Raw genomic sequence first — 27302 nt, forward strand, 5'->3', positions numbered from 1 at the left:
ACATTATCTTATAATCTATCAAATAAACAATCTCTAACGTCATGGATTATACTTGCATTGAATGGAATTGCTATTAAGACTATTTGATTATAAGAGCTCTATACAACTACTCACGTAAGCTGAGGTGCTTTGGGTTAGTGAACAAAAATTTGTAAGCACTTGGCTACTCAACTATACTCCAATTTGGTGTCAAAGAGGTAGTAAATGTTTTGTCGTTTATGCCATGCCCAGTCCATTGGTCGTATGCACAAAGATTCGCCAATTTAGGTAGTGTGTAAATACTCATACTAGTGTACATTTATTAATTTGGGCAACACCAATTAATTGTGCAGATCTACTGATTCAGACAGTACGAGTCCAGATTTTTCGATTTAGGCAGTACACTAACAAACAATAGATTCACTAGTTTAAACAATATTAAGTGCATATTTAACGGTTTAGGTAGCACAAGTGTAGATTCTCCGTCGATTTAGGTAGCATGTCCCATTGGTGTCAATTCACTGATTTAGGCAACACTGATCACAAAATCATATTGCAAAGGTTGGCACCACTGTTCCTAATATGATTTTGTTATTTGGGTATATAATGAAAGTGATTTGGATTTAGAATTGGAGTTGGATTTGAATTTGGTTTATGATAATTGGTTATTTGCATTGGGTATAGAATTGGACTTGAAATTTTTGAGAATTGATTATTGAATGATGAGTGTGACCAATGATATCCCAATACATCACGATATGAGATATTGTCTACTCTAATGCTATGGGACACAAGAATATATAATATGTGGATGTAGTAGGCATAATAAATATTCATTTAATTAAGTTTATGAGTGTTTATTTTAACACATAATTTTAACCATTGTCTTTTATAAGCATGGTTTACAAAATAATAACATAGCAATTGAGGCCACTTGCTTCCTTACAGAGAGGTATATAATGGGATTTATTTATGATGCATTTAAAATTAATTATTACAGATGATAGATGGAAAAGTAAGACCTACTTATAGATTATAAAATATGATAGTATTTATGGATATTTCATTATTGAAGTGCCCTTTATGAGCAATAGTCAATTTACGTATGGGTGGACAATTTGTAATTATTTTTTTGGCATTGAACAATAAATAAATAAATAGTTGCAAAAGAAAAATACTCACTCTTGCACCCGCGGGGGGGGGGGGGGGGGGGGGTTGGCTGCACCTTGTGCTCTATGTCTTGCTTCTCCTCTCTCACCTCTCCTCTCAACGTGTCTGTGTAGCACTCTGCTCTAGGAGGTGCACTTGTACATGCTATCATGCTCTCTCTTGATCTTTGTCTCTCTCATATCAGTCTTCGTGTGGATTATGTATACCCACGATCTTTCAAGTATACAAACTTGTTGTTGTGTTGCTCGTAAAATGGTATATCTTGTATTTTGAAGGCCCTCTATGCTCCCGTCTATTGTAGGACATGGCATGTTTTTGAATCAAACTATCACCAAATTTTTTTGTAATTTACTTAAAGTAGCATGATGGTATACTTTTTTCCTTCAAATTGATTCAGGAATTGTTGAGACTAGCTAGCAAAATTTTTATGGTTTTTTTTTGTCGCAATGCCATAAGTATCAAGTTATTGTGAGAGCAAAAGTTGGATGTCACTCAATTTTTTTGAATAGATTGTGGGTTTTTTGTTACAACTATAAAAAATGGATGTCAATAGGTCATAAATAGCACCTATAATGAGAAACTTTCACTCTATCTAAAAAATTTGGAGGTTCCATTGTGTTGATTTAGCATTGATATAAGCACCAAATTATCAACATTTATACCAATGCAAATATCGACAGCTATATCGATGTATGAGGCCAATGCCCATACCAAAAAACATTGATATGAGTGACTATCTCTGGCAAGCCATCTCTTGCAGCGGCAGATACCAAAGGCTGAACTGAAGAGATTCCCAAACAAAGAAAGTGTTGAGTGCAAGCATGGAGTTTAGACCAATAATTTGAAATTTTACAAACATGCCAAAATTCAAAAAAGGAGAGGAGGATGTAGATAGTGGTTATCTCCTCGATGGTTTGCACCTTACCTTCAAAGATAAAGTAGGTGTAGTAAATGTCCTGGGACATTTGAAGAGGTGCAAAGAATAGCTCAAAGGATGGAGGAAAATCGACAAATTTTGGCCACACCATCAAGTAAGAAAGTTGAGCAAGGTTGTGCATTCAGCACCCTAGAGAGTTTGCATCTGGATCACAGGTGCAACGGAACATCTGAAAATCATCGGACCTTGAGGAAGATTGTCAATCAACTAGAAAGATTGACAACCCACTTGGAAGAGAAAGGAAGGATCCTTCCAACAAATCAAGCTCAAGGAAGGCTGACACATGATGAGTACTACCCTAGTACTAAGTGCAATCAAGAAAATGAGATTCACTTGTAGTGCTCTCTTTTTTTTTGGCCACAAGGATGGTTATTTGGTCTAGAATACACCACAACTCAACCTATTCTAGCTAAGAAGGTAGAACCTACAGTGGAAGTAGCATCAAGCACTGAAGCAATGGTGGTTCATAATAGTTTGGGAGTACCAGGTGAGGGAGGGCTCTCCAAGAAAGGTGACAAACAAGAGGAGACCTCATCCACTTCATATTAGAAGAAAGAGAATCAAAGGATGATACCATCCAAGAGTGTGTAGCAGCTGAGAAGGAAGTTGAATCATTAAGAGATGCCGCCTTTGTGGAGAACTAAAGTCAAGGTGGTTTGGTTGTAAATGATAGTAAATCTCTAGTCTTGAGCAAGAGAGGCACTAAAGTGGTCAATCGACGATGCTGGTTGGTAAGATTGAAAAGATACAAGGTTGTGATTAAGCCTCGCAGATACCTTGAGGAAGAAATGCAAGCGGCAGCAGAAGGAAGGAGTGCATCATCCAGATCCAAAGAAAAGTACTAATCAAGACCCCCCCAAAACCCGCGCACATCGAAAACTTTAAGTTCCATGTGATTTTTGTGCTATTTACTAGGAGTGGTTTTTTGGGCGCAATAGTAAAAATACAAGTGATTTGTAATGTTGGGCACCGGCATTGTGCTCAAGAAGACGTAGGGAACCTTGATCGGGAGACACCCCTAGTAACTCAATTTCGTGTCCCTCACCTTTCGAAGGATAATAGGCCTACCTTGATCATTAATATTAATGATCTGCTTATTGTCTCTCACGACAAGAGAGAGGGACCAAGCCCGCCTAACGTGGACATGCTGCACTTTTGGAAGGTGAAGAAGGAAAACAATCTGAATCAATATGTGCACCATTTTGCAGAGTGGTTTGTTCCTGGGGCTAGCCAGATTGTTGAAGTGTATGTCTTGAACACAAGCCCTTATCGAGACTTGGAAAAGAGGTTAGAACTGTGCTTGCCTCAGGCCCGTGGGTGCTTGAATGGGTGGATTGAAAAGGAGGCATGCAGTAGAAGCTCATGGCTTGACGAGTAAGGGAAACAGATGCTCTTTCTAGTCTTGGGAAATTTTTGGAAAGAGTTTCCACAATTCAACAAAGATAACACCCTCCTGCTAGATGACAGACATCCCAGGTGCTGCTTGAACGATGAATACTCCTATGTTATCTTCTTGCCTTCTCTAGAGGACTAGACAGAAGACCCATGGGAGAGGTTTATGCATCATGAAGTTTTTCCATTTGTCTATGAGTGGAAGAAAGCAGATAATTAATTGGAGCTAGTCACTACTTGTAAATTGGATGCTAGAAGAAGAGGGTGGCAGAATCTTCAAAAAGTTGAATCTGTGAGGGAAAAATTATCAAGCAGCAAAGGCACAGTGCTGCCTCCACAACCAAGTTATAAAAGGCCACCTTCTGATCTCCGATCTCAACATAAATCTTAAGAGTTGTGTACATGTGATTATGTATGTAGATACCCATGATGAGTTTGATAGTGTAACTCATGATGAGGACTTCTTTTGTTTTGTAAGATGGAGAAAAAACAGACATTGTATTGCAGAATTCAATACCGATTTCTAATGTAGGAACATGATTTTCTATTTAATCGAACATTTTGTTGTGTGACTTGCAAGATTTCTCATTATAAGTTGATTTTAATTAGTTTTAGCAGTTCTTCTTAGGGCTTTTGTAGAAGATAAAAATCAGCGGCGGCTAGTGGGCAGCAGTGCAAGCTATACCACTTGTGAACTGTGGACCACATGCAAGTGGTTGAAATCCATTTGCATTATGTAAACTGGTAGCCACTAGCAAGTTGTCATGAACCACTTGAAAGAGGTTTTGAACCACTTGCAAAGGCCTTATGGACCACTTGCTAGGTCTTCTACTCCACTTGCAAGCACTTTGAAAGTGGTTCTGAACCTTTTGCTAGTGCTTAAGATAGCACTTCCCAGTGGTTCTGAACCTTTTGCTAGTGGTTAAGATAGCACTTGCCAATGGTTTTGAACCACTTGCTAGTGGTTAAGAACCTCTTGCCAGTGGTTCAGAACCACTTCCAGTGGTTAAGATAGCCTTTTTTTAATGGTTAAGATCGCACTTGCTAGTGGTTTAGAACCACTTGCTAGTGGTTAAGATAGCCTTTTTTTAATGGTTAAGATAGCACTTGCTAGTGGTTTAGAACCACTTGCTAGTGGTTTAGATAGCACTTAAAGGTGGTTCTGAACCACTTGCCAGTGGTTAAGATAGCACTTGCCAATGGTTTAGATAGCACTTAAAGGTGGTTCTGAACCACTTGCTAGTGGTTAAGATAGCACTTGATACTGGTTCAGAGTCACTTGCTAGTGGTTTAGATAGCACTTGCAGGTGGTCCATGAGATCGACACTATGTATACAAGAAAGTGGTTACAAAGCACTTGCAAAGGCCATCAAGATCACTTGTTAGGTATTCTCCTCCACTTGCAAGTTCTTTGAAAGTGGTTTGGAAAAGGTTTTGAACCACTTGCTAGTGGTTTAGATAGCACTTGTAGGTGGTCAATGATAGTGAAACTACGTATATAAGGGTGTCTTGACAACTTTTGGGTGGCTTAAAGGGCTTGATAGTTTTGTAAAATCTAGTTGAAGGTAGTTTAAAGAACTTGCAAGTGGATGGAAAGTTGTAAGCTACATGTACTCAAAAGAATAAAAAAGTGTCAGAAACGCTTCAATTTTTGGATGAGGAGCATAAGCTTTTATGAGGAACAGATACAAGAAAGCGGTTCCCAATTATACTTTATGAGGTCAATGTGTTTTAAATAGGCTTGGTATCAGAGGGCATGCTATTGTAGATGTGCTCATACACGGTATCAATCAAAGTGTTTATCGGGAACAAATACAAGAAAGCGGTTCCCAATTATACTTTATGAGGTCAATGTGTTTTAAATAGGCTTGGCATCACAGGGCATGCTATTGTAGATGTGCTCATACACAGTATCACTCAAAGTGTAGATACTGGGCTCATTTCTCTCAGGATTCAAGGGGAACTTAAGGAATCAAACTACGTGCGAGTACATGGAAGCAAGAGGCCTATCATCTAATAACACAAATAGATCGGATCGTCCCTCAACTTTATCGTAAAAGTGTCCCTCAACATAGAAGGAGTTCTTCTTTATCTGATTGTGCCATGCATCCTTCTAAGTTTCAAAGGATAGCCTCTTCTCCGTGCAACACCTCAGTATATAAAAATTAGAGTCTTCCTCCTCAGCTTTGACTGCAAAGTTATCTTCAACTCGTAAGGCATCACTCAAATCATCATGATGGCCAACATACATAGGTGCATCAATCTCCTCTTCACTTGAAACATCTTCATCTATGGCAGCCTTTGTTGGTATGATCCTCAAGTACTGCCATGCTTCTATGTGAGCTTTGTTTGCACATCTTCTCCATTGACCATGCACACACACTACAAGAGGTTGTGTGCTCTTGTGACGCTGTTAGCGACGGAAATACACTGGGTTTTTATAACCCCCGACGTCGCTAATAGCGTCGCTACGAGAGCGTCGCTATAGGCGTCACTATATGCGTCGCTATATAGAGACGCTCATAGCGATGCTCATAGCAACGCTCATAGTGACGGTTATAGCGACGTTTACACAGAAGTCTATAGCGACGCTCATAGCGACGCTACAGAGCCATAAATAGCGACGGTTATAGCGATGCCTGAGAGAATTTTTTTTTGGTACTTGATTCACTTTTTAAAAAAAGTGCAAGGGTAGATAATAGACCCAAAATAGTCACCCACAAGACGCATTGTTTGCAAAAGTGACAAGCGTAAAATTGACAATTGTACACATCATAGGCAAAATGAATTGATTGGCAAATGTAATAATGACAATTGTACAACATCATAGGCATAAAGAATTGATTGGCAAAATGAACTGCGGTGACAAATGTAATAATATACATGGTTCAAAAAAACGTATAAAATCCGTCTCATGATACATAAGCTATGAGAAACCCTAAACTAATGCTATCTAGCTACGGCTAAACTGACGTCGTCTAGTCAGACGTCTCATCGCGTCCAAGCGGCGTATCTGTCGGATTCTGCAAAAAAAGACAATAAGACAGCTTTGAGTAAGTATAAACATATAACGAAATTTATAAAACAATACAAAAAATAGAAAAGAGTAAACCCTAATACTAACCATGCCGCCACGAGAACTGAGAATGTCCATCAGGGCGTTTAAGCCCTTCCTGCCTGCGTACTCGCGCTCGTACGGTGTGGGATCACGTCCTGTCATCGACCACTGTCAAAACATACAAAGATTTCATTATGTTAGAATTAAAAAACTCATAAACCCTAAACTATCGAACATAAAGAGCAATGCGAAAACACTTACAAAATCGGCCTCAAATGATGTCCATCCACCGCTCCCCAAGTGGTGCGAGCTCCCTGCCTCTACTCGCGCTCTGGCTGCATCCTTTTGTTGCTTCCACTTGTCGGGATTCTCGCGCGCTGCTTTCTTCGCACTATTCCAATCTTCTTTGGCCAGCCAATCTGGCCTGTTCCACCCATGATTGATTGCTTTTTGCACTTTGGAACGCTTGTGTTTGCAGTATTCGCGCATTCGAATCTTCATCAGGTCTTCATTGAAGCACTAATCCCGTGTTGGAACGGGAAACTCATCATGAAGTATGCTGATGACTCTGTTTTTTAAATCACTTGGTACTTCACTCCATTTTTTTAGTATGTAGTGTCTAAAGAGCTGAGAGCAAAGACCACGCATGCGCGAGATCACCTTCTTGCTGTCATCATCCATGATGATGCCGCCGCTGAAGTGGACGGAGTAAGGCAAGCCCTCTGGCCGATGACGCGTGAACCTGGGTGTCCCGGCAGGGGTCTCTAGGGGCGTGTCGATGGGGGTACGGACGTCAGGTGTCTCCACCAGCGTCTGGGCCCCGAAGCGAGGAGTGTCGAGTGGGGTGGCTCCTAGCGGAGTAGGTAGAGGTGTGTAGCTGCTAGGAACAGTCAGTCGCGCAAAACCTGGCGTAGATGGCGATGTTGTGGCTGGTGTGGGGGCGGGCAAAGAAGGGGAGGGTAAAGAGCCTCGTCGAACACGAGGCGGTGTGGAGGCATCGGCGGCGGAATCCCCACAACAACCGCCACCGCCACCACTAGAGCGCCGGTGTCTAGCCGAGTGTGAAGATCTTCTCGTCGACGCCAAAGCTTTGGAGCGCGTCGAATGCTCCGAAAGAGAGGGAGATGTGGATGGAGAAGGAACGCGCGATGATGCGCCAGAGCGATGACACTCCACGTACCACTGTCTCTGCTCGGTGACAAAGAAGAAAGAAACTCCTCATCATCCATACTTACATTAAACACACAAATATTTAAACTTAATATTGAATGAATAGAGTAGACAATGATGCAAAGAAAATTAATATTAACATACTTACTTGTTCACAATGCTCGGGTAGTACGAAAGTGTCTCTTAGGTCAGTCCATTTCTTAGTAGAATCCACCTCAAGAAGACGTGACTCTCCTCTACGCACAGTAGCGTTGCGACCCTCCATGATTATCTTGAACCATTGCACGTCGAACAAGTCGACAAAAAATCCTCTGTAATCGATCCTCAAAATCTCTTGTAGCGTGCCGAAGTAAGTGAGTTCCGCCACCACAGGATCTGCATCAGAGGAACGTCGTCGACTAGACTGTTCAAATTTTGCCATGATTCCACAATCTTGAGTAAAACGCTTTTTGTCGATCCGTTCCACACTAAAATGTCGACCTTTACACCATGCTGTTGTGTATGACTTATACTACAACGAACAAAGATTATGAGTGGCCATTCAAACGTTTAGAAATAAAGTCACTAGCTAGTCGTACATTGCAAACTTACATTGGTCGCGCAACCCCGAGAGTACTCCCACTCTTCCTCAGTCACTGCGTCACCGCATTGTTGTGCGCTTTTCAATTGGTTGTGCAACCATCTTAAGCTCATGAATGTTGGTAGGCTCTCCAGACCCGTCGGATAGTGCATCGGTGGTCGTCTTCCCCGTCTCCACTCGATTCGTGCCCTCTGTCGCTCTTGCTTTGCATCCTCATATTCTGAAATCCACTTTTGCATCACTGGATTGTGAAGCATGAAAAATCGGTTGATTTTAGCCTCTAGATCTTCCGTCATCTTCTTCTCAACACCGAGATTGCACATGACAATCCCAGATATGCGCTCATCATCTATGGTTTGCCATAGCGTGTCCCGGGCTTTATCAAATCCGTCTAGCCACTCTCCAATGTACACTAGGGACTCTGATACCAACCAACCTTCTGCCATGCTACCCTCCGGACGTGCCTTTTGACGCACATATCCCTTAAGCGTTTTCATGAAACGTTCTAAGAAGAACATCCATCTGGAATGAACTATGCCAGCTATTTCCACCTCATCAACTATGTGAACAAGAAGATGCACCTGAATGGTTAGCATGGTAGTAGGAAAATGTTTCTCAAACATGCACACAAGCTCCGCAGCATTTAGTTTGGCGAATGGTATGGATTCTACGTTGATCTCCTTCGAGAGACAAACATCCCTCAATAAACTTCCCCCTAAATGTGGCTTCTACATAAGGGATATACAAATAGTTATAGTAATTACTAGTCAATAATCGTATAGTCATACAAACAATCATAACCCAATACCGACGCCCATAAAGTAGACCTGCTACTTGCATTTCGAAGATCTCTTCTATCAATGGGTCTTTGGTAGAGCTCTATTGTATCATTCACAAGTCATTATAACTCTTGTACTACTTTGTAATTCAACACTCATTGAAATATCAATTGTACCAATGAAGTTATTAATCTGGATATTTGAATTCTAAATGTCTCAATTCTTATCATCTAACTTTATTTTTTTATTTCAATCAAGGTGTTTATCTACCTTTTCCATCTAGTCATTTGGACTCTCATTCTATTCGTTCCATCTAAATATGATATGTGACATCTGAATTTGAAGTTATCAACCTGGATTAGCTATCAAGTGACCAAGTCATTCCTCTCTCTCTCTCTCTCTCTCTCTCTCTCTCTCTCTCAAATGTGGTGTGCACATGTATTCACCCTCCACTTGGTCATCATTTGAGTATGCTTTTATCCATGCATATTCAAGTGTAACACTTGTCGCTTGATAAGAAACCTGCTCTGCATACTTCCGCCTGGACGCTCCTTTGTCTCTTTCGTCGCCCAATTGTAAACCCACCCTAGTATACCTCGAGAAAAAGGTTTTCTTCGACCAAGGGAAAGCTCGGTGTTAAAGGCTGAATAAAACCCCCAACAAAATCTCACTAAAGCTTTTGTAACCACCCCACTGGAGTGGCAATAGGGTTTTTGCAGGCATGGAAGAGAGCTCAGAAAAGAGGAGGGAGAGGCTCAGAGCCATGAGGGAGGAGGCGTCCTTGGCAGATGAAGGAGGGAGTTCATCGGTTGACGATACCCCCAAATCTCTTGGGTTTCCTCTTCTTCCCGATTTACAACATCCCTCCCAGCCGCCATCACCATGTTTCGAGTTCTACACAGATCCTCGCACGGCCTTCAGTGGTCCGCAGAAGAATAAGAAGTCGAGATCTTTCTTTGGTGAGCCTCTCGCTTCTCCCTTGCGGCAGCCAAGCTTTGTGCCTCCGTACCCTCCAGGTAGTACCATTCACACTGCTTTCCTGACGCCTAACTCGAACCCTAACCTTAATTCTACCCCTCCTGGCAGTCCTGCTAAGCATAGCCCTAATCATCAGCCCAGCGTGCGTCACGTACTCTGGCATGGTTGCAACCTGCGGACCCAGGTCTGCACCTTACAGTCACAATGGGACTTCCCATGCAAACTCCCCTGCATTCTCACATTACAATGGTGGGAGAGGCAGTCTTTCAGCACAGTCACCCCCTTGGTCTGTGGGTGGGATGAATGAGAGCCGTGTGCAGAGTCATGGCAGCAATCGCTCTTGGGGAAGCTTCAAGCAGAGCCCTGGAAGCAGTAACAGGGGTACTCCTGGAAAATCAGGCGGCAGAGGATTCCATCGGTTCCAGGGCAGCTATTCGGAATTAGCTGCTCCCCAATCTTTTGCAAAGAGGTCGATGCTTGAAGATGCCTGGAAAGATATTGTGCCTGCACGGTACGATTCTTCTGTGGCTTCTTGTCTCAATTCTTGTTCATTTTCCAGGAAACTTCACCTGTCTTAAAAGGCGTCTCTGTTTCTGCCATTGGCCCAAGCTTAGTAGAGAGCCTGGTAGCTTCGTCTGCCGTGTTTAGGTGTCCTTTTCTGCTTCTACCAATTTTAACGGATCATAGTGCCTGTATATGGTAGCGCCTTTGTATCAAGATACTATGTAGGAGTTGCAACGACACAAATTCTAAGGGCCAAATTGCCCAAATCATGGCTTCAATGGTGTTTGTAAATTGTTCCAATAAGTTCATTTTCTGTGGCATTGGGGTCGTCATTGTTTTTTCCTCTGCTTAGGGGGATGTTCTTTTTACCTTCAGCTTAAAGAGGCGCACCGGTTGCAATTCATGACTGTAGTCATCGAGCTGCCTATTTCTAGCGGCTGCCAGAATTGAGGGTGAATTCAGGTGCTCAACCTCACAGGCTAGCAAGCTCAAGCAGATAGAGTTTTCGGTGGTCCTTACTCTATCTTCTGTGTTTACTCTTGGTTGCCCCATACAATATTCAGAACTTTGTGAGTTGGTCTCCATTGTGTAATAATTGAAGTTCATTCAAATTCCTATTGGAGTTAAAACATCCCTGGAAACTTGTTGGCTTCTTTTAGATAATGGCTCACAACCCTCTTATATGCCTGCTTTGTGTGTGCGATTGGTTTTAACACTAGTTTGGTACCAAAACACGACACTCAAGTGTCTTTTTTTCATAAATTTAAATTAAATGTTACTTGCATTAGATGGTGTATTTAAGAAAACCCTTTCGATATCATTAAATATGTCAGTTAGAGGGTCTTTTAAAAATATAAGCTTGCATTTTAGAAGCTACCATGATCATTAACTATATTCATCAAATTGACCCTCGTAAGACTGCGATTGATACTTTGAAGAAATCGACTTTATAAGCTCAAGAAAAAATGAAGCGACTTTGTAGAAAATTTTACGTGACTTTTCCACAATTGTGCTATAGATAATTGAAAGTTACTTGTGCAAAAGAAATTACTTTTTGAGAATATAAAACAATGGAAAGTTTTACGTGTTTGATATGGCTATCTCAAGCATATGGTCGTATACAAAGAAAAATATGTTTTTGATGTATTTGTGAGTTTTAGAAAGTGATACATTGCTTACCTTTTCCATTGAGGACTCAAGGTGGCAAGGAAAAGGGCTTTCGTATGCAATAAATATTAGATTATTTCAAATATTCAAAATTGCGTAAGAGAAAACTTTGATATTTTCATTCTTGAAACATAAGCGTTCAAAACCTCAAATAATATCAAACTTTCTAAGTAGATCCACTAAAAGTATCAAAGTACATGGTACATACACAATTGGGGTGCTTAAAACCTTGGTTTCAATGTTATTATGGAGAACTCAAGATTTTCTGGAGTTTTTGCACGATAAAAAAATCAAGATAGAGTTCAAGCAATGAGATTTAATTGAGTTAGGGAGCCGAAAAAATACGTACTTTCTTGGTTTTAACATATAAAGTCATTTGTGGTTGTCAAACTATACTAGATTAGCTCCAATTCCATGAGGGGACCTTTGGAAGGCCAAAATTATGATCTTATTTAGCAAATGCTCAAGTATGAAATTATGTCTATAACTTACATGTGACATGGAAACTAGTTTTTGACGGGCATTCTATTGTTTTGTAGCACTAAGTACTAACATTTTGACTTTTATAAACATAAAAAAAGCCATCTCTACAAAAAGATATAAGAATTATATGATTTTTTAAGCAAAATATCTTGAAATTTTACTAAAATTTATAGCTTAGAGCTTACCATAATTCTCTCCATAGGGATTGTATCTTGGCATGGAGAAAAATCCAAGGTTTTCTTTCCCTCATAACCAACCTATGGTAGAAACAAGGTGTAAAAAAAATTCTTTCTAGCTTGACAAAATAAATTGTTGAAACTTGGTAGGAAAACATGACACTTTAGTGTCTCAAGATACTTGAATGTCCAATTACAGGACTAGTGTTCACTGAGTGTAGTTTTGCCTCAAACATTTAACATTCGACAAATTTTGAGGCTCTAAAGTATCGTTTCGAGCATTCCAAGGACCAGATCAAAGCTCATGCACAAAGCTCACTTTGTTATGAAAGATGAAGAAGATGACAACAATGACAACGACAACATGAAGACAAGTTTGAAAAGGACATACATGACAACCTCTTCACATCAATGAATGAATGATTTTTGTACTTGCTAAGACTATTAGTGAACTTACTAAGTCTCACTTCTGAACCTTAGTATGACTACGGAAGAAAACCACTATGATGTATCATGGGATGTTGAACCATGGTGATGAATCAAATTAAATCGCCGTGATGTGTCAGGTATGTTAGCTTAGGAGTACACCAAGACATGAACATATAAAAGGTGTCACAAATTATTGACGTGTCAAGCCATTGAAGAATGGAGCCAACTTGCAGATCCCAGTTTAGGGGTTTCAACCCTAAGTAGACACAGCAAACGAAGTTTTACCAACTTGCAAAGTCTTGTTGAGTGGTCTATTTTTAAAGACGAGTTTCCACCATTTTATTAGATGGGACCTAGGGGACCTAAATCCATTAAAATAAAGCGGGACCTTCACACATACACAAAGCGTGGAGCATGATTACGTGGTAGCTATAAGGATGCTCACATTTTGCGCTGGCAATGCCATGTGGCATACAATATGGATTTTTGCATTTTATGTTGATGATGTGGTAGTTGGATGGATTTTTGCAAAACATGCTAGCAGCTTTGGGTGATAACATTTGAAGCTAGATGCTTTCAGAACTTAAAGCTTTTCACTGTAATTGCTTTTAGAGGCCAAGGATCCTTAAATATGAGCCAAGGACTCATTCTCTGGCATGCTTCTTCGTGAAGGTGCAGAGGATGGGGTACCGGCAATGTACCGAGTTCAAGCAATATAAAGAAATACGAAAGGCACTAAGGGTTTGGAGCCAATGCTCTTTGGGGTGGTACTCTGTCACTCCCTGTCTCGTGTGTCGTGCATCTTTTTCAATTCAGTTGTTCAATCTGTTCTTTTTTGTTGGCAAGTGGTGCTCGTCCCTGTGCAGTGGTATCTGAGCTTCAGCTGTGTGCTTTTCTAAAAGCATACCACTCCTACCAAAGAGCAGGCAGAGCAAGATGGTACTTCTAAAGTGCACACAAAATTCTATCAAAGAATCCTCGTCCCGACCTCGGACTTATTAGCCACTCCCATCCTTACTCCATCGCGCATTGAGCGCTCTCTTGTCTTCATCGCTCGATCTTACGAGGCATAAGCCATTCTGCAAGAGAAGGATCAATTTTTTTTTGAGCCACCGTTTTTTTAGAGGCAGTGCCATGAAATGGTAGATGGCTATAGCTACCAAGCCACACACTCCAAGGACTAGGCAATCTTTCAAGAAAATCTTTGCCCAAAGTTACATGCTTTTTGACATCTTCCTTCGGAGTGCAACTTTTAGCAGAGTGGGGTATGTTGAAATGCTTACAGATTACAACTTGAAATTTCTTGACATCTCTTAGTAGGTGTCTCTACTTGAGCTAATAACCTTGGGAGGCCTAGTGTGATTGCTATATCTTGAGGCTACCATCACCGCCACATGAACACTGTCTGTCGAGGCCTATTTCGACTAGTCAAGAGCTTAAGAACCATGCCGTGGTCGGCTACAATTTTGTTTTGGGAAAAAACCTAACCCTGATTTTGGTGCATGTTTTAGGATGGAAATCCAGTCGTGTTTTCCAACTCGAGTGATGTCAAGATAGCTTTTTAAGTTTGAACTTTGTTTGAGAAATTGTTTGGTGGTCTTGTTTGGAATTTGTTTAAAATGGATGGTACCTGTTTGAAACTGTCTTGGTGCCGATTTGAACTATTTGACTCTGGTTTTAATATTGGTTTCAATGATTGGTGATTTACTCCTGGGTGGAGTAGTGAGAAATGATGTTTGAGAATGCTTGCACATACTCATTGCTCATACCCTTGTGGTTATTTGTGGGGGGAGTATTGAATGTTTGAACAATTTTGTTTTTACCCATGGCCCGGACCCTTATGGTTATTTACAGGGGGAGTATTGTTGTTGTTACTCATGGTTCGTACCTGGATGGTTATTTGCGAGGGGAGTGTTTATCGGTGGCTTTATGTTTCTATGTCTTGTAACATGCATATGTGAGCATTTGTATTGCATTGTGATGTGCCAATCACTAATTATTCCTTATTGAATGAGATTACCTGGGTATGCAATTTTAGAGCATCAAGACACCTGTTGGAGATCAACACTGTAATGGAAATGGCCTATGAACTTTGAGAGTAGCAGAATTAGGAAATTAGGTGAAGCACTTTTGTGAGATTACTTTGTGAGCATAGCGGGTGAACTTGATTGATGGTAGCAACATAAACATGGTACTTAGTTAACTTGGCATGAACAATAATTTTGCAAGAGAGAGAGTTTAGAGAACATGACAATAGTTGAGGACCGGATTCATACGGAGCTGGTCCCTCCTCCAATAGGCATTCGTATTATAGTTTCTCCCATCAAGAAAGACTTGGTACAGTACAATATTTGTGTTCCTTGTGACCTAGGTGATGCAATGAAGATGGAAAGCTTCACGGATCACAAGCGTAACATAAACTTTGTAGAAAGCATTAACTATCCCAAGCCTCAGTCCCAAGGCCTCAAACACCTTTGAGGGTGGAGAGAGCTAGCGGGGAATGAGGATAGGAAAGGGAAAGAAGAAACATTCCATAGGAGAAAGAAATAGTTCCTCACTTATCATCACTCTTCTTGCTAGCATCATAATAGTATAATAATGAAGATGGAGAAGATGGAAATCTTAAGCATTGAAGCATGGCTCTTGGTTGGATTTGCATTCCATAGTCAAGAGTGTTGGTGTAGGCTCTCACTTCTCACAAGCTTGGAGAAGGAGGTGGAGTTCCTCAACTTTCACCAAGTGAGAATGAATCCACAAAATAAGTGTGTATGTGGTGTATATCCCCCCAACACCCCCCTTGCTTGCTTGGGGCAAGTTGTAGCTTTTACACATGTTTCAAGCTCATTGGACCCCTCTCGTCCCTAGACAATCACATGCAGCATGCATTCAAGTACATGAGTAGTCTTTGGACAAGTGTCCTCCTTACCCCTTAGAGAGAGAGAGCTTGAAAATATCTAGATATTTGTTGGATGGAACTAGAAGCTCATTGGACCCCTCTTCAGATCAACCAATAGCATTCAAGCACACCATGTGGTTAAGCATAGGGAGAGTCTGACATGTGTCCCATGTGTCCTTTGAGAAAAGGGGTGCCCTTTGCATGAGTGGAAGGTTAAGTCAAAGATTCCCCTAACTTTGGGACTTTCATGCATAGGAAGCTTTTCAAGAACCTTCCTCATTAAGTTTGTAGGGTCTCTTTTTGACTCAAGCACCTTACCCCCCCATGCATAGGAAGCTTCTCAAGCACCTTCCTCGTTAAGTTTGTAGGGTCTCTTTTTGACTCAAGCACCTTACCCCTCATGCATGGCAAGCTTCTCAAGCATCTTCCTCATTAAGTTTGTAGGGTCTCTTTTTGACTCAAGCACCTTATCCCCCATGCATGGGAAGCTTCTCAAGAACCTTACTCATTAAGTATGACAAGCACCTCAAGTACCTTAGTCATCAAGTATGACAAGCACCTTAGTCATCAAGCATGATAAGCACCTCAAGCACCTTAGTCATCAAGCACGACAAGCATCTCAAGCACCTTAGTCATCAAGCACGACAAGCACCTCAAGCTTAGGTCGGGTTCCCACCTCAAGCTCCGCCCTAGCTTGCCTAAGGTCAAAGGACTTTTAACACTAACCATTGGAGGTCTTTAATGAAGCTAACCCTAAGGTCTTTTAAGCTCCATTAGATGCACATTGTTCTTTGATAGACTACCTCCTTTTGGACCCCTATTGAGATGTAACCATCTCTCCTCTTGGTCCTGTGCTGAGGTAAAAGTCCAGAAGCACTTATTGCACATTGCTCTTTGATAGACCATCTCCTTTTGGACCCCTATTGAGATGCAACCATCTCTCCTTTTGGTCCCGTGTTGAAATAGGTCTAGAAGCACATGTCTCTATTCTAACTCTTGTTCCCATTTATTCTCCCACATTAAATGATCAGTTTAATATGAGAAAATCATTTGGTAAAGTCAGATATTATATTTTATGACATTACCTCTCTCTGGAAATCATAGTCGTCCTCGACTATGAGGTAGAGAAGATAAAGCCTAGTCATTAGTCCATGTTTCTTAGAGGGTAGAGTATCCTTGTTTACCCTACGACATCATTCCAAGATAGATGAGTAGTCCATTTGGTGCTTGCGAGATGTAGCTGCCGCAAGCATGTCTGCTCTTTAGTCCATATTATACTTCCAAAGTAGAGTGACAAGTTCTACTTGGTGTTTGGGAGACGTTGTCACCACAAAAATGATTCTTAGCATGCATACTATTTAAATTTGTGCACAATAAAAAGAGAACTAGTATTATAAGACAAAAACATTTTTCATTTAAAATGCATTTTCATATGCTTACTCTAGTGCAACATTGTAAGCATTGACAAGGTTCATATTATCCTTAAGCTAGGTTCCTTGCATCCATTTAGCATCTTTAAAAGGATAATTCTTTAACTTAATAATATATCGTCAGATAATCTTACCATTTCTTAATACCTTGTGTTCATGTCATAGGATGGACTTAGATTGAAGTACTTCTTCTTGATCTTCGATTTTTGGAGGGTCTGTAACTATTGCTTCTTTTGATGGTGCTCCTTTGTAAGGCTTATTTAGGTTCTCATGGAAAACATTGTGCATGAGCCAATGGTTGGGAAACTTCAATTGATAAGCCATCTTATTGATTGGCTTAAGAATTTTAAGGACCATAGTATCTTTTTGCTAGTTTAGTATCATACTCTTTTCTACGGACTCTTGCCCGTAGTATGCCTCAGATTAGCCTTGAGAAATTTTAGCTGCAGGACGCAATCATTTTCCTTAAAGGCTAAGGCTCTTCTGTGCTTATTAGCAGCATCCCTTTTTGCCTTTCGTGTGAGATGGATATAACTCCTCTAATCTTTGTAAAAGATTCTTGTAGGTCTTGGCTATATTCATCAGCAACGAAGATCTTTCCATGTAATTTAAGTGGTAAGGGACTTTTGGATCTTTCTTCTTTAACCTCAAAAGGTACTTTTCCGATAGAAGTATGTACAATCTCATTGTACGCATACTCTATAAGAGGTAGGTACTTCTATCATTGAGAACATTAATCTACTTCCATGACATAGGCTTTTAGTAGATCAAGAATTGCTAGATTAGTTATTTCACTTTGGTCATCCATTTGTGGATGATAAGCCAAAAGAGAAATTTAATATACTTCCTAGATTCTCAAAGAGACACTTCTAGAACTTACTGGTCATTTTAGGATCTTTGTTCGACACTATGGATGTTGGAAAGCCATGATGCTTGAAAATTTAAGATCTGAAGAGGGTTACCATTTGATGTGCCTTAATAGTCTTTTTGACAGGCATAGAGTGTGTTTTGTTGTTAAGCCTGTCGACATAAACAATCCAAGTTGCTTCCCTCGATCAAATTTCAACTTTTGGTATACCACGCATTTTGAAACATACTCTTGTATGTTTACTTTTCATGATAGACCAACAAAAATACATTTATACTCCTTGAAGAGTAGATTATGGATTCCCTCTTTGCCCTGCATAAGGAGAAGTATGGGATTCATCATGACCTTCTTATTGTATGGATGAGTAACACATAGCCTATTTCCGTTCCGAAGATAACCATCCTTCAAGGTGAGTGGTTCTTTTTTCTTCCCTATTGCAAAGGCTGTAATTACGTACTTAAAGTTACAGTCGGTAGCATACTCATCTATCATAAAAGATAGATCATTGTGAGTTTTTATAGACACCACATTAACCCTTGATCGTTGTGAAAGTGCATTGACCGCTTGATTGTGCTTGTTAGCAATGTGAGCAATAAGAAATTTAAATTAAAAAAGAAGATTTTCCTACGTCATTTGTTTGTCAGAGAGCTTGGTTTGTGTCAAGAAGTTTTTGAGGCTTTGTGATCCATTCGTAGGGTGAATGGAGTCCCCAAGAGATAGTGTTTCCACGTGTTTAGGGCATATAGAATAGCTAGTAGCTCTTTTTCGTATTTACCCAATACACACTTATTGAAGTTGAGTCTTTGACTCTCATATGCTATGGCATGCTCTTCTTGAAGCAAAATAGCTCCAAGGCAATCACCACAAGCATCACATTGGACCTCAAATGGATTTGAGAGATCCAGTAGTGTGAGCACATGTTGAGAGATAAGCTTCTCAAAAGCTTCTTGCACTTTTGCAGTCCATGAATACTTAAATTTTTTTTTTGTTAAGTCACACAATGTGCCTGCTATTAGCGAGAATTTTTTCTATGAAGCATCTATAGTATGCACACATACCTATGAAGCTTTGTACCTCATGTAGATTCCTTGGATTAGGCCATCCTTTTATTATCTTTAACTTTGTTGGATCCATACGGGTGCCATCTTTAGAGATATTGTGACCTAAATATTGAATCTCTTATAGGAAAATTTCACTTTTCTTTTGATTAATGAGAAGCTTATTCTCTCTCACATCTTGAAAGATTACCTGGAGGTGTCCCTTGTACTCCTCATGTAATGTAAATGCCCTATGAACTTTGAGAGTAGCCGAATTAGGAAATTAGGCCGTGAAGCATTTTTGAGAGAGAACTTTGTGAGCATAGCGGGTGAACTTAATTGATGGTAGCAACATAAACATGGTACTTAGTTAACTTAGCATGAACAATAATTTTGTAAGAGAGAGAGTTTAGAGAACATGACTGTTTGCGGATCGCCGCGACGGACGTCCATAGCATAGCTCTCACGCATCAACATAAAATATCAATACAAGGGAAGTGACTCGGATGAGGCATGGAAACTCACTAGGGTGTCAATCCTAATGAAGTAAACTCGAAGAGATGCAACTACTAACTGTACAAGCAAATCATACGCACTAAAGCCAAGCAATCTGCCTATGTCCTTCTACATAGCTCTACAGTTATCACGCCCGTTCACCATGCAAATCATGTCGGATTTGCACGAAACTTGAAGGGAAGCTACAGGGGACTATCAGGAGCATATCCTATCACTGTCACAGCATTCTAGAGAGGTACAAAGATCTCGATCGTTCGTCCCAAAGTCAACAAAAACAGCAAACAGGTGATCCTAAAGGGTCGTTTTAGGGTCCCTAAAGCCTCTCCTAGGGTCAAAAGAACATAAAATACGCATATAAACACTCAAAACAGTGATTTAAGGTCTCAAACTCGTAGTTAAAAACCTACACCGAATCTTGACTGATTACACTTGAATGGAAGAGCAAAGTAAGAGGAACACAATGCAATAAACGAATCTGAATTTGGATTACCGTAGCCACAGTAGCGAAGATTACAAGTTGGAGTAAGAAGAAGGTCTCAAACATACATTGTCTTCTCAGTTTGTGATAAAAGAAGATTGTTTACAAAACTTGACCTTTATAGTTTAGGTCTTTACAAATGGCTTGTCCGGCCAAAAGCTCCTAAACTTCTAACTGCCTCTCTAATATACAATTGCTCCCAGAAAAGTAATCATAAATTCTTTTACAAGTTCTCGGCTTAGAGAAGCTCTTTTACAAAAGGTCAAGATTTTTGCAAAAATGTAGATTTCCCTGAAAAATGTGACTCTTTCTTTGGAAACCGCAGCTTCGTCACTTCGTCCGCCAAACACTCCCCCCTTCCTTATCCTTGCACGCCCTTGTGCATGTTCAGATCTTTGGTCGTTGATGGGGCTCCAAGGAAGCAAGTGTTGCTGAGAAACTCTGTGTTCGAAGGACAACTTCTAGGGCTTCTTGATGCTGTCTGAAAGGATTTTCACTTAAAGTGTGCTGGTATGCTACGTACCGTGCCTTGAGGTCCTTCTCCATAGGATGGAAGATCCTTGAGTCGATTTCAAAGAAACCTGTGATGAAGGCCTCTTCAAACGTTAGCAAGTAATGTGAAGGCAGGTACATTAGCCTTGAGTACATTGCCATCAGAATATGTCGTGGCGGTGAATCTTGGAGATTCTAGCAGATCCTTTGATGCCCTTCTAAGAGCAGATTTCACAGATGATCGTCGCCTTCAGTGTCTTTGAACACCTGGATGCAGGTGATGATCATCCGGGCTATCTTTACCAGCTTCTGACAGGCCACATCGAGGATATCCCGCAGCAAGGTGATTGTCGAATTCAGGGTGTTGACCACATAGGCTACTGTCGGAGGATTTTGCGCTGTCAGGACTGGATATTTCAGCTTTTGCTGCCTCGAGCCTTTCCATGTGGCAAACTCTTTCCATGTGCGTCTTCTAGGGACTGGGCAGAAAGTAGGATCTATTTGAATGTGCTGAGGAGCGTTGTGGTAGTTGATTAGATCCTGTGGCCGCTTGTCCAGCCACTTCTGCCTCCACTTTGGGTGGTCGTCGACGAGTGCCTGTGCTTCTTCAGCTGTCAGTGAAACACCTTCATAACCCCCATCTTTGTTTCGTGGCAGGGTCGGCCGCATCTTCTCCTTCCATAGGATTGCTTCGTGGCATATCAAGGGAAAAGGGAGGTACTCATGGCCGAACCCCTCCACGTGCTCTTCTAGCTGTAAGAAGGCAAGGACTGCTGACTCCATTATCTTCTTTTCGTATATCATGTAATCTTTTGCTGGTCCCTCTGGCATGTCCTTGATTCTTTTAGTGAGCTCATCTCTAATATCTAGGCCTGCCTCGGACGCTCCCTGTCCTTGTTCTCCTTCATGTGAAGTTTCAGGCAAATCAGGCAGGTCTTGACTAGACAACCGTTGCAGTTGCACTTGGGCTGCGTCTGTTCTGATTTGCTGTTGAGAAATCAGGTCTTATTTTTCTTTCAGCAGTGTCTCGCTCATTTGTTTTTGAGTCTCTAACTCGGCCCTTGTTTGTGCGAGTTGCTGCTCTAGCTCTTTTACCCTTTTCTCGTTGGCCTCCGTTTGGGCCATCATTCCCGATACGAGCAGCTGTCTTTGAAGTTTCTCTTGCTCTAGCTCCCCTTTCAGCGCCGCTAAGGTGTTCTCTGCTGCAGCATTGTCTGATGTGGAGACCAATGCTCTAGCAGGTTCCTGGTTTGCCATCAAGGTTGTCAGAGTACTTTTGATAGTGAGGTATAAACTGTTAACTCTCTGAAACCTTGCGCTTTCGTAGGCAAGCTGCTCCGTTGCTTTTTGTACCTTTGCTGTCAATTCTTGGCTTTCTTTTTCCTTGGTGGTCAACTCCATCCTGACGTCCACCAGATCTCTGATTAGAGAATGAGCCTGCTGTCGCTCAGTGTCTCTTTCCTTCATTGTGAGCTCCAATTGTGCCCGTAGGCTCTCTAACTCTTTTTGCCCAGATGCTTGCTTTTGTTGAGCCTCTTGTACCTGCTTTTATTTTTCTCTCAGCACCACGTGCTGGCATTGGAATTGTCTTTCTAATTCCTGTAAGGATTTCTTGTAGTCAAAATCAATAATAGCCTGACAGGCTTCTTGGTATCCTATTGCTTCCGTAGGAGGCATAGACTCTTTTTGTGAGGATGAAGGAGGAGGAGGTGGTGGTTTTTGGGTTGATGGAGAAGGAGGAGGAGGAGGAGGAGATTTTGGCGAGGGAGGAGGTGGTGATTTCTCCGCTTCTTGTACACGCCTCTTCTTCGATGCATCTTCCCTTGGCTGTGAAGCAAACGCTTCCGCTTTTCTTTTCTTTAAAATATTTATGATTCTTTAGCGAGTCAAATCCGCCGCCCATTGTGCTTCCACATTCCTCTCTCTTTGAGCTTTCTTAAGCTGCTCTGCTTGGTTCGTATCATCAGCCGCATCTTTGTCCTTTGTTCCTTCAGTGGACTGAGAAGATACGTCCACTTCTGCAGCCTTTTGTTCCGCGGCTATCCTTTGTTTTTCAGTCTGTAATCGAGCTGCCTCTTCTATTTTTGTCTGTCTTTCCCTCTTGAATCTTCGTTTTTCTGTTTGTTGTGTTGCAGCAGCTCTTGCTTTTCTGTCTGCCCGCAACTTGGTCCTTCTTTCCTCAACTCTTTGTTGGGCCTCTGCATATGCTTTTTGAAGGTCAGACTACGGCACTGTACTTCTTTCCCTCTTTCTTTTCTCAAGTGGTGTGTTGGTGTGTTCCTCCTCGCTTTCTTCAAACTCAGATGGTCCTTTTGTCTTTAGACCCTTGAGAGTTTCCCTCGTCTTCAGTCTCCGTCTTTTCTTTATCGCTTGAGCTTTTGTTGGATGCCTTAGCCGAGCGCGATGATGTTATGCTAGTGGTCGTCCTAACTGAATGAGCAACCAGCTTTGCTTTCTGAATCAGGTCCGTTTGATAACTGGCCGTCGGCAGATCTTCAATCATTCCTAAAGCTTGGTATGCTATTCTTGTTAGCATTGGCCCTGCACTCATGTAGCTTTTGTTCTTCGCCGAGCCTTTCAAATTTGCTTTGACCAGGTTCTCCAAGATGTAAGAACCATAATCGCACCGGATGGTTCTATTTTTAGTTATTGCTAGAGCCATGACCACTGCGATGTGCAGGATTGGATCGGTGTAGCGAGGAGGCTTTTGTACCCTAAAATGCTGAGAGATCAAGCTCATTAATAACTACAGCTCACCGTATATCATGTCACTGTACTTGTACTTGTTTCCTTTTGCTTTGATGAATGCCTTCTTGTTATCCAGCAACTTGGTCTTTTCCAGCAAGTCGTGTTTCCCTGGAAGGAAGTGCAAAGCTTCGTTGATGATTTCTTTGGTGATCTTTACTTTTACCTTTGATCCATCCTTATCAGTGAGCATCACTTGCCCATCATAGTGTATCGAGCTCATGAGCTCGTGGGCCCTCATGAAGTCTGTTGCCCATGGCTGCAATCTGAAAAACTGCTCCAAATTGCTTATGAGCTCGTGGGCCCTCATGAAGTCTGTTCCCCACGGCTTCTGTGACCTCCGGCCTTCGGTGGAGATTCCATATTTCCCATGGCATGATAGTTGTCTTTACCATGTCACCATCAACATCCCTAAACTTCGCGATGAAAATGTGAGCAAGGATTTGAGTCAGTATTTCATCCGAAATGTGAGCTCTTTTGTTTGTAGAGAGCTCATCCACTTCATATGGTGCTGCTGTCCACTGCCTTGCTTGCTTTTGGCGAGGCATTCTGTGTCATTAGAATCACAAGCTGTCAGGATTTTCCTTTTGCAACCAGTAGCATTTAGACTTTTAGTAAAAAGCAGTTCAAAAGATAAAATTGATCATAAATTGAACAAATCTCATCCATTATTGTCCATATTTCACCAGTGGGACTAGAAAGACTAGAGCTATGCGTGATTGAAATCTGAGCCAAATCTGGGCCTGAGGTACACCTATCGCGATCGTAGTACAGAGGCCAAAATGAGATCTGATCACATGAGTGGTTTGCTGATAGCTAGAGGGTCATTTTGGTCCACTCTGTGTTTTATTTGAACCACTTTTGAGTTTATAAGTCCCAATTTTGGGTTACAAGGGAGTTTTATACTAGACTCTGATTTTTCATGGGTTTTTGATGTCCAATTGGCTTGAAGCTTGATATGTGACTTGAACAAGATGTGTACAAGAGATCTGTTAGGTTTTGGTCAAAATCTGATGCTGAGGTACACCGATCGCAATCGTAGTACCTGGGCTTTTTTGGGTGAAAACTGGATGGCCTTGGTCCCCTATGGCTGCCTAGCCCACTGATAATTTATTTTCAAGTTTGGACTTAAAATGAACAAATTAGAGCAATTTTTCATTGTTTGACCTTATTTTACTAAGTCTAACCATATTGGGTTTTCCTGATGGATTCTGGTTGGAGCCTGGAGTTAGTTGATGTTAGTTTTTGAGCTTTTACCGCTTTCATGATGTGTTTATATCATCAACCTACTCCGCTGTCTGATTCTGACTTGATCCGGCACTTTTTACCCCGTCTTGGGAGATTTTCGAGACGTGCATTTTTCAGGCATTCTTTGGATACCAATCAGATAATTGGGTATCTCTAGGTCGCCTTTTAGTCTTTGGCATTAGTTCCGTCAAATTCTTCCCTTGTGTGATCATTCGAGACTGAAATGGTCATCTCCGTCCTTGTAGGAGATTCTGAGCTCCATTTAGGGTTTTCTACTACTGTGCTGACTCCTAGTCGGACAGATATGCCTTTCAAACCACCCGTCATAATTTTCAGTCAAATTTTGACAGTTGTAGGTCAAATTTTCCTGATTCGGGTGTGTTTGATAAATTTGGCCCATTCTATGAGCAAAATTTGTGCATTTTCCATGAAAATTCAAGAGAGTGTATCCCTCACTGAGTTTTAAGCCTGGGCCAAGCCAAAATTTACAAAACCTACATCTGGGGGCACCGATCGCGATTGTACCCTGGATCCCAAAATGTATTCTGACACCTGCAGTTTTGTTGGCAAAGCTGAGAGGATGCCTTTTGCAATTTCTGTGCCAAGTTTGGTCAGTGGGGTACACTGATCGTGATCGTTGTAGCACCACCGAACTGAGATTTGATCACATGGCTTTGTTCCTGACATTGTGGGGAGCACATTGATGTGTTCTCTGCTTGAAAGAAGTTTTTTTTTTATGTCTCTAAGGGCCCTTGACCTATTTGACTCAATCCGACTTTGATTTGATCCATTCACCCGTTTGTGCAATGATTCGCGCTTGCATGCGTAATAGACTTGATCTTTACTTAATAAGGAACATACCTGTGAAATCTGGTATGAAATGTTGGCTCCGACCGTCCGTACGGGGTAGAAATGTGGCAGCTCGCTCTAGGTCAAGAAGCTCTCTTCTTCTCTCTCAAAATGTGAAAATGAACAATGAGCTAGAATTTGGCCTACCTGACCTATATCATCCCGAGGTTTTTGTGACATAGGTATTATTTTCATTACCTTTGATCCCGATATAATCTACATACCATATGTGGGTCGAACCGTTCATCATTCCCGCATCGTATGACCATTTGATGCGATTCTTACGAAATGTGGTCATGATCATTAAGGTTGAAATTCGACATCTTCAGATTAGCTTCATATATTCCATGCTTGATAACCCTATCATGATACTTCGGTGTTTGCTTCCAAAACTTGATTCCGACACTGTGCGTGATATTTTTTAATTTTTGAAAGATTATTAACAAAAATCAAACAAAATAAACTGAAAATACTTATTAATTGGAGAAATTAGCGACAAATTATTATACTCATCCCTAAGCATATATTTTCACTAGAAGCATCCCAATGCTCGAGATTTTGTCATTACAGCTCATTATTATGCTGATTGGATGATAAAAACACTAAAAATGCCAGATTTTGATCAAATTTGTTCGAAATTGAACTCTAAAAAATGAAAAAAAAATAACAAACACACACATTATGTACAGATATACACGTTGGACCCCTTAACGGTCCCGACTGCTGCTAGATTCAGCAGTTACTCCCTCCTTCCTAAACTGAGTCGCCTCGGACGAAGGTTGTGTGTATGTGCATGGGTTTTGAAATCTGTGTCTATGAACGACCGTGTAATGTGGCCCTATCCTCATGTTTGAGATAATGCATTGGGTAACAAAGTGCTGTGCAAGATGCGGGTACTGAATGTAATTTTCAGTGGCTTCGGATGGCAAGGCTAGTTGTTTATGGAACAGAAGAGCTTGCAGTTCAATTGCTCTCTCCTGGATTGTTGGTTTTTTTATGGCAACTATTTTTGGAACCCATTTGTATTCAGTTTTTTCCATAGTTGCAGATTTTAATGTAGGTTCCGGAATTTTCTTAGGTTTCCATTGCCATTTTGTTAGTTCAGGCTTCCTGTGTTGACTTTTTGGTCTCCCTTCGATCTCTATTTCCGAAATGTTGGTTGACTCCAGCTTTGGTTGCCATTTCCACTCTGGATTAGCTCCTGAAGATCTTTGATATGGTGTTGCTGTCGTCGGGAGTTGTGCCTTGGGCAGCCATATCTGTCTTTGTTTGTTCTGCATGACGGTTTTCTTTATCCATACTTTCCGAACAACCGTTTTCTGTGTTTCTGGACGATCAGCTGATTACTTTGTGTCGATGGGGATAATCAGCCACGACTGATCTGTTTTGGTGAATGGAGTCATGTACGTGTTAGAGTTGTGTGTGTACATTAGCGCATGTTCTGATCATTCGGTAACTGCATTGTACGTTCTCATCCATGGAACTCCCAAACATAGTGATTCTCTGATTTCTCCGTCTTTCATTACGAAAAATTGATGAGGACAACTATTTCCATCAATATTGATTGGTAAGTTTACTATTTCCAATGTTGGCATTGTTGCCCGATTTGCAGCTTGTAAATCTCGGGTGGATCGCACTAGAGGTTCATTGGTAAGCATCTTGTAAGTGGAGAAGTTGAACACATTGACTCTTGCCCCTGTGTCGATCAATGCTCGTTGATATCTGCCATTCGGAAGTTTGACATTGATGCGAACATCAATTCCTATTTCCCATTGCTCGTCAGTGTGAATTATAGAAAGAGGAATTTGAGCATTATCTGCTGGTTGAGGAAGTCTTTGTTGTTGTAATTTCTGTTTTTGCTTTAAAATCCTGATTCTGGCCTCCTCCTGTGCTTGAGCTTTTGTCTCATTTGCTTTGTTCTTGCGCCTCTTCGCTGCGTGG

General features: G+C 41.2%; 1 protein-coding gene across 2 annotated transcripts; it reads left to right on the forward strand.

Moving 5' to 3' along the window:
• The first annotated feature begins 9752 nt into the window (after positions 1 to 9752).
• Positions 9753 to 11149, forward strand: LOC147442203 (protein SICKLE-like). 2 transcript variants are annotated; one of them, XM_086529617.1, is made up of 3 exons: positions 9753 to 10081; positions 10152 to 10554; positions 10923 to 11149. In XM_086529617.1, the coding sequence occupies exons 1-3, from the start codon at positions 9787 to 9789 to the stop codon at positions 10951 to 10953; spliced, it is 729 nt and encodes a 242-aa protein (XP_086385743.1). In that variant the 5' UTR covers positions 9753 to 9786; the 3' UTR covers positions 10954 to 11149. The 2 variants fall into 2 exon arrangements, with proteins under 2 accessions (XP_086385743.1, XP_086385742.1); XM_086529616.1 differs by lacking the exon at positions 10923 to 11149 and having other exon boundaries at positions 10152 to 10753.
• The last annotated feature ends 16153 nt before the right edge of the window (positions 11150 to 27302 follow it).

Source organism: Adiantum capillus-veneris, chromosome 14 (genome assembly GCF_014529385.1).
Source record: "Adiantum capillus-veneris isolate H3 chromosome 14, ASM1452938v2, whole genome shotgun sequence".
Classification (NCBI taxonomy): domain Eukaryota; kingdom Viridiplantae; phylum Streptophyta; class Polypodiopsida; order Polypodiales; family Pteridaceae; genus Adiantum; species Adiantum capillus-veneris.

What these genes read in the sequence shown, in the direction of transcription:
- LOC147442203 (XM_086529616.1), top strand. Translation starts at nt 9,787, where the DNA reads ATGGAAGAGAGCTCAGAAAAGAGGAGGGAGAGGCTCAGAGCCATGAGG. An exon ending in TGTGCCTCCGTACCCTCCAG is followed by an intron (nt 10,082 to 10,151) that starts GTAGTACCATTC and finishes CCCTCCTGGCAG; the next exon opens with TCCTGCTAAGCATAGCCCTA.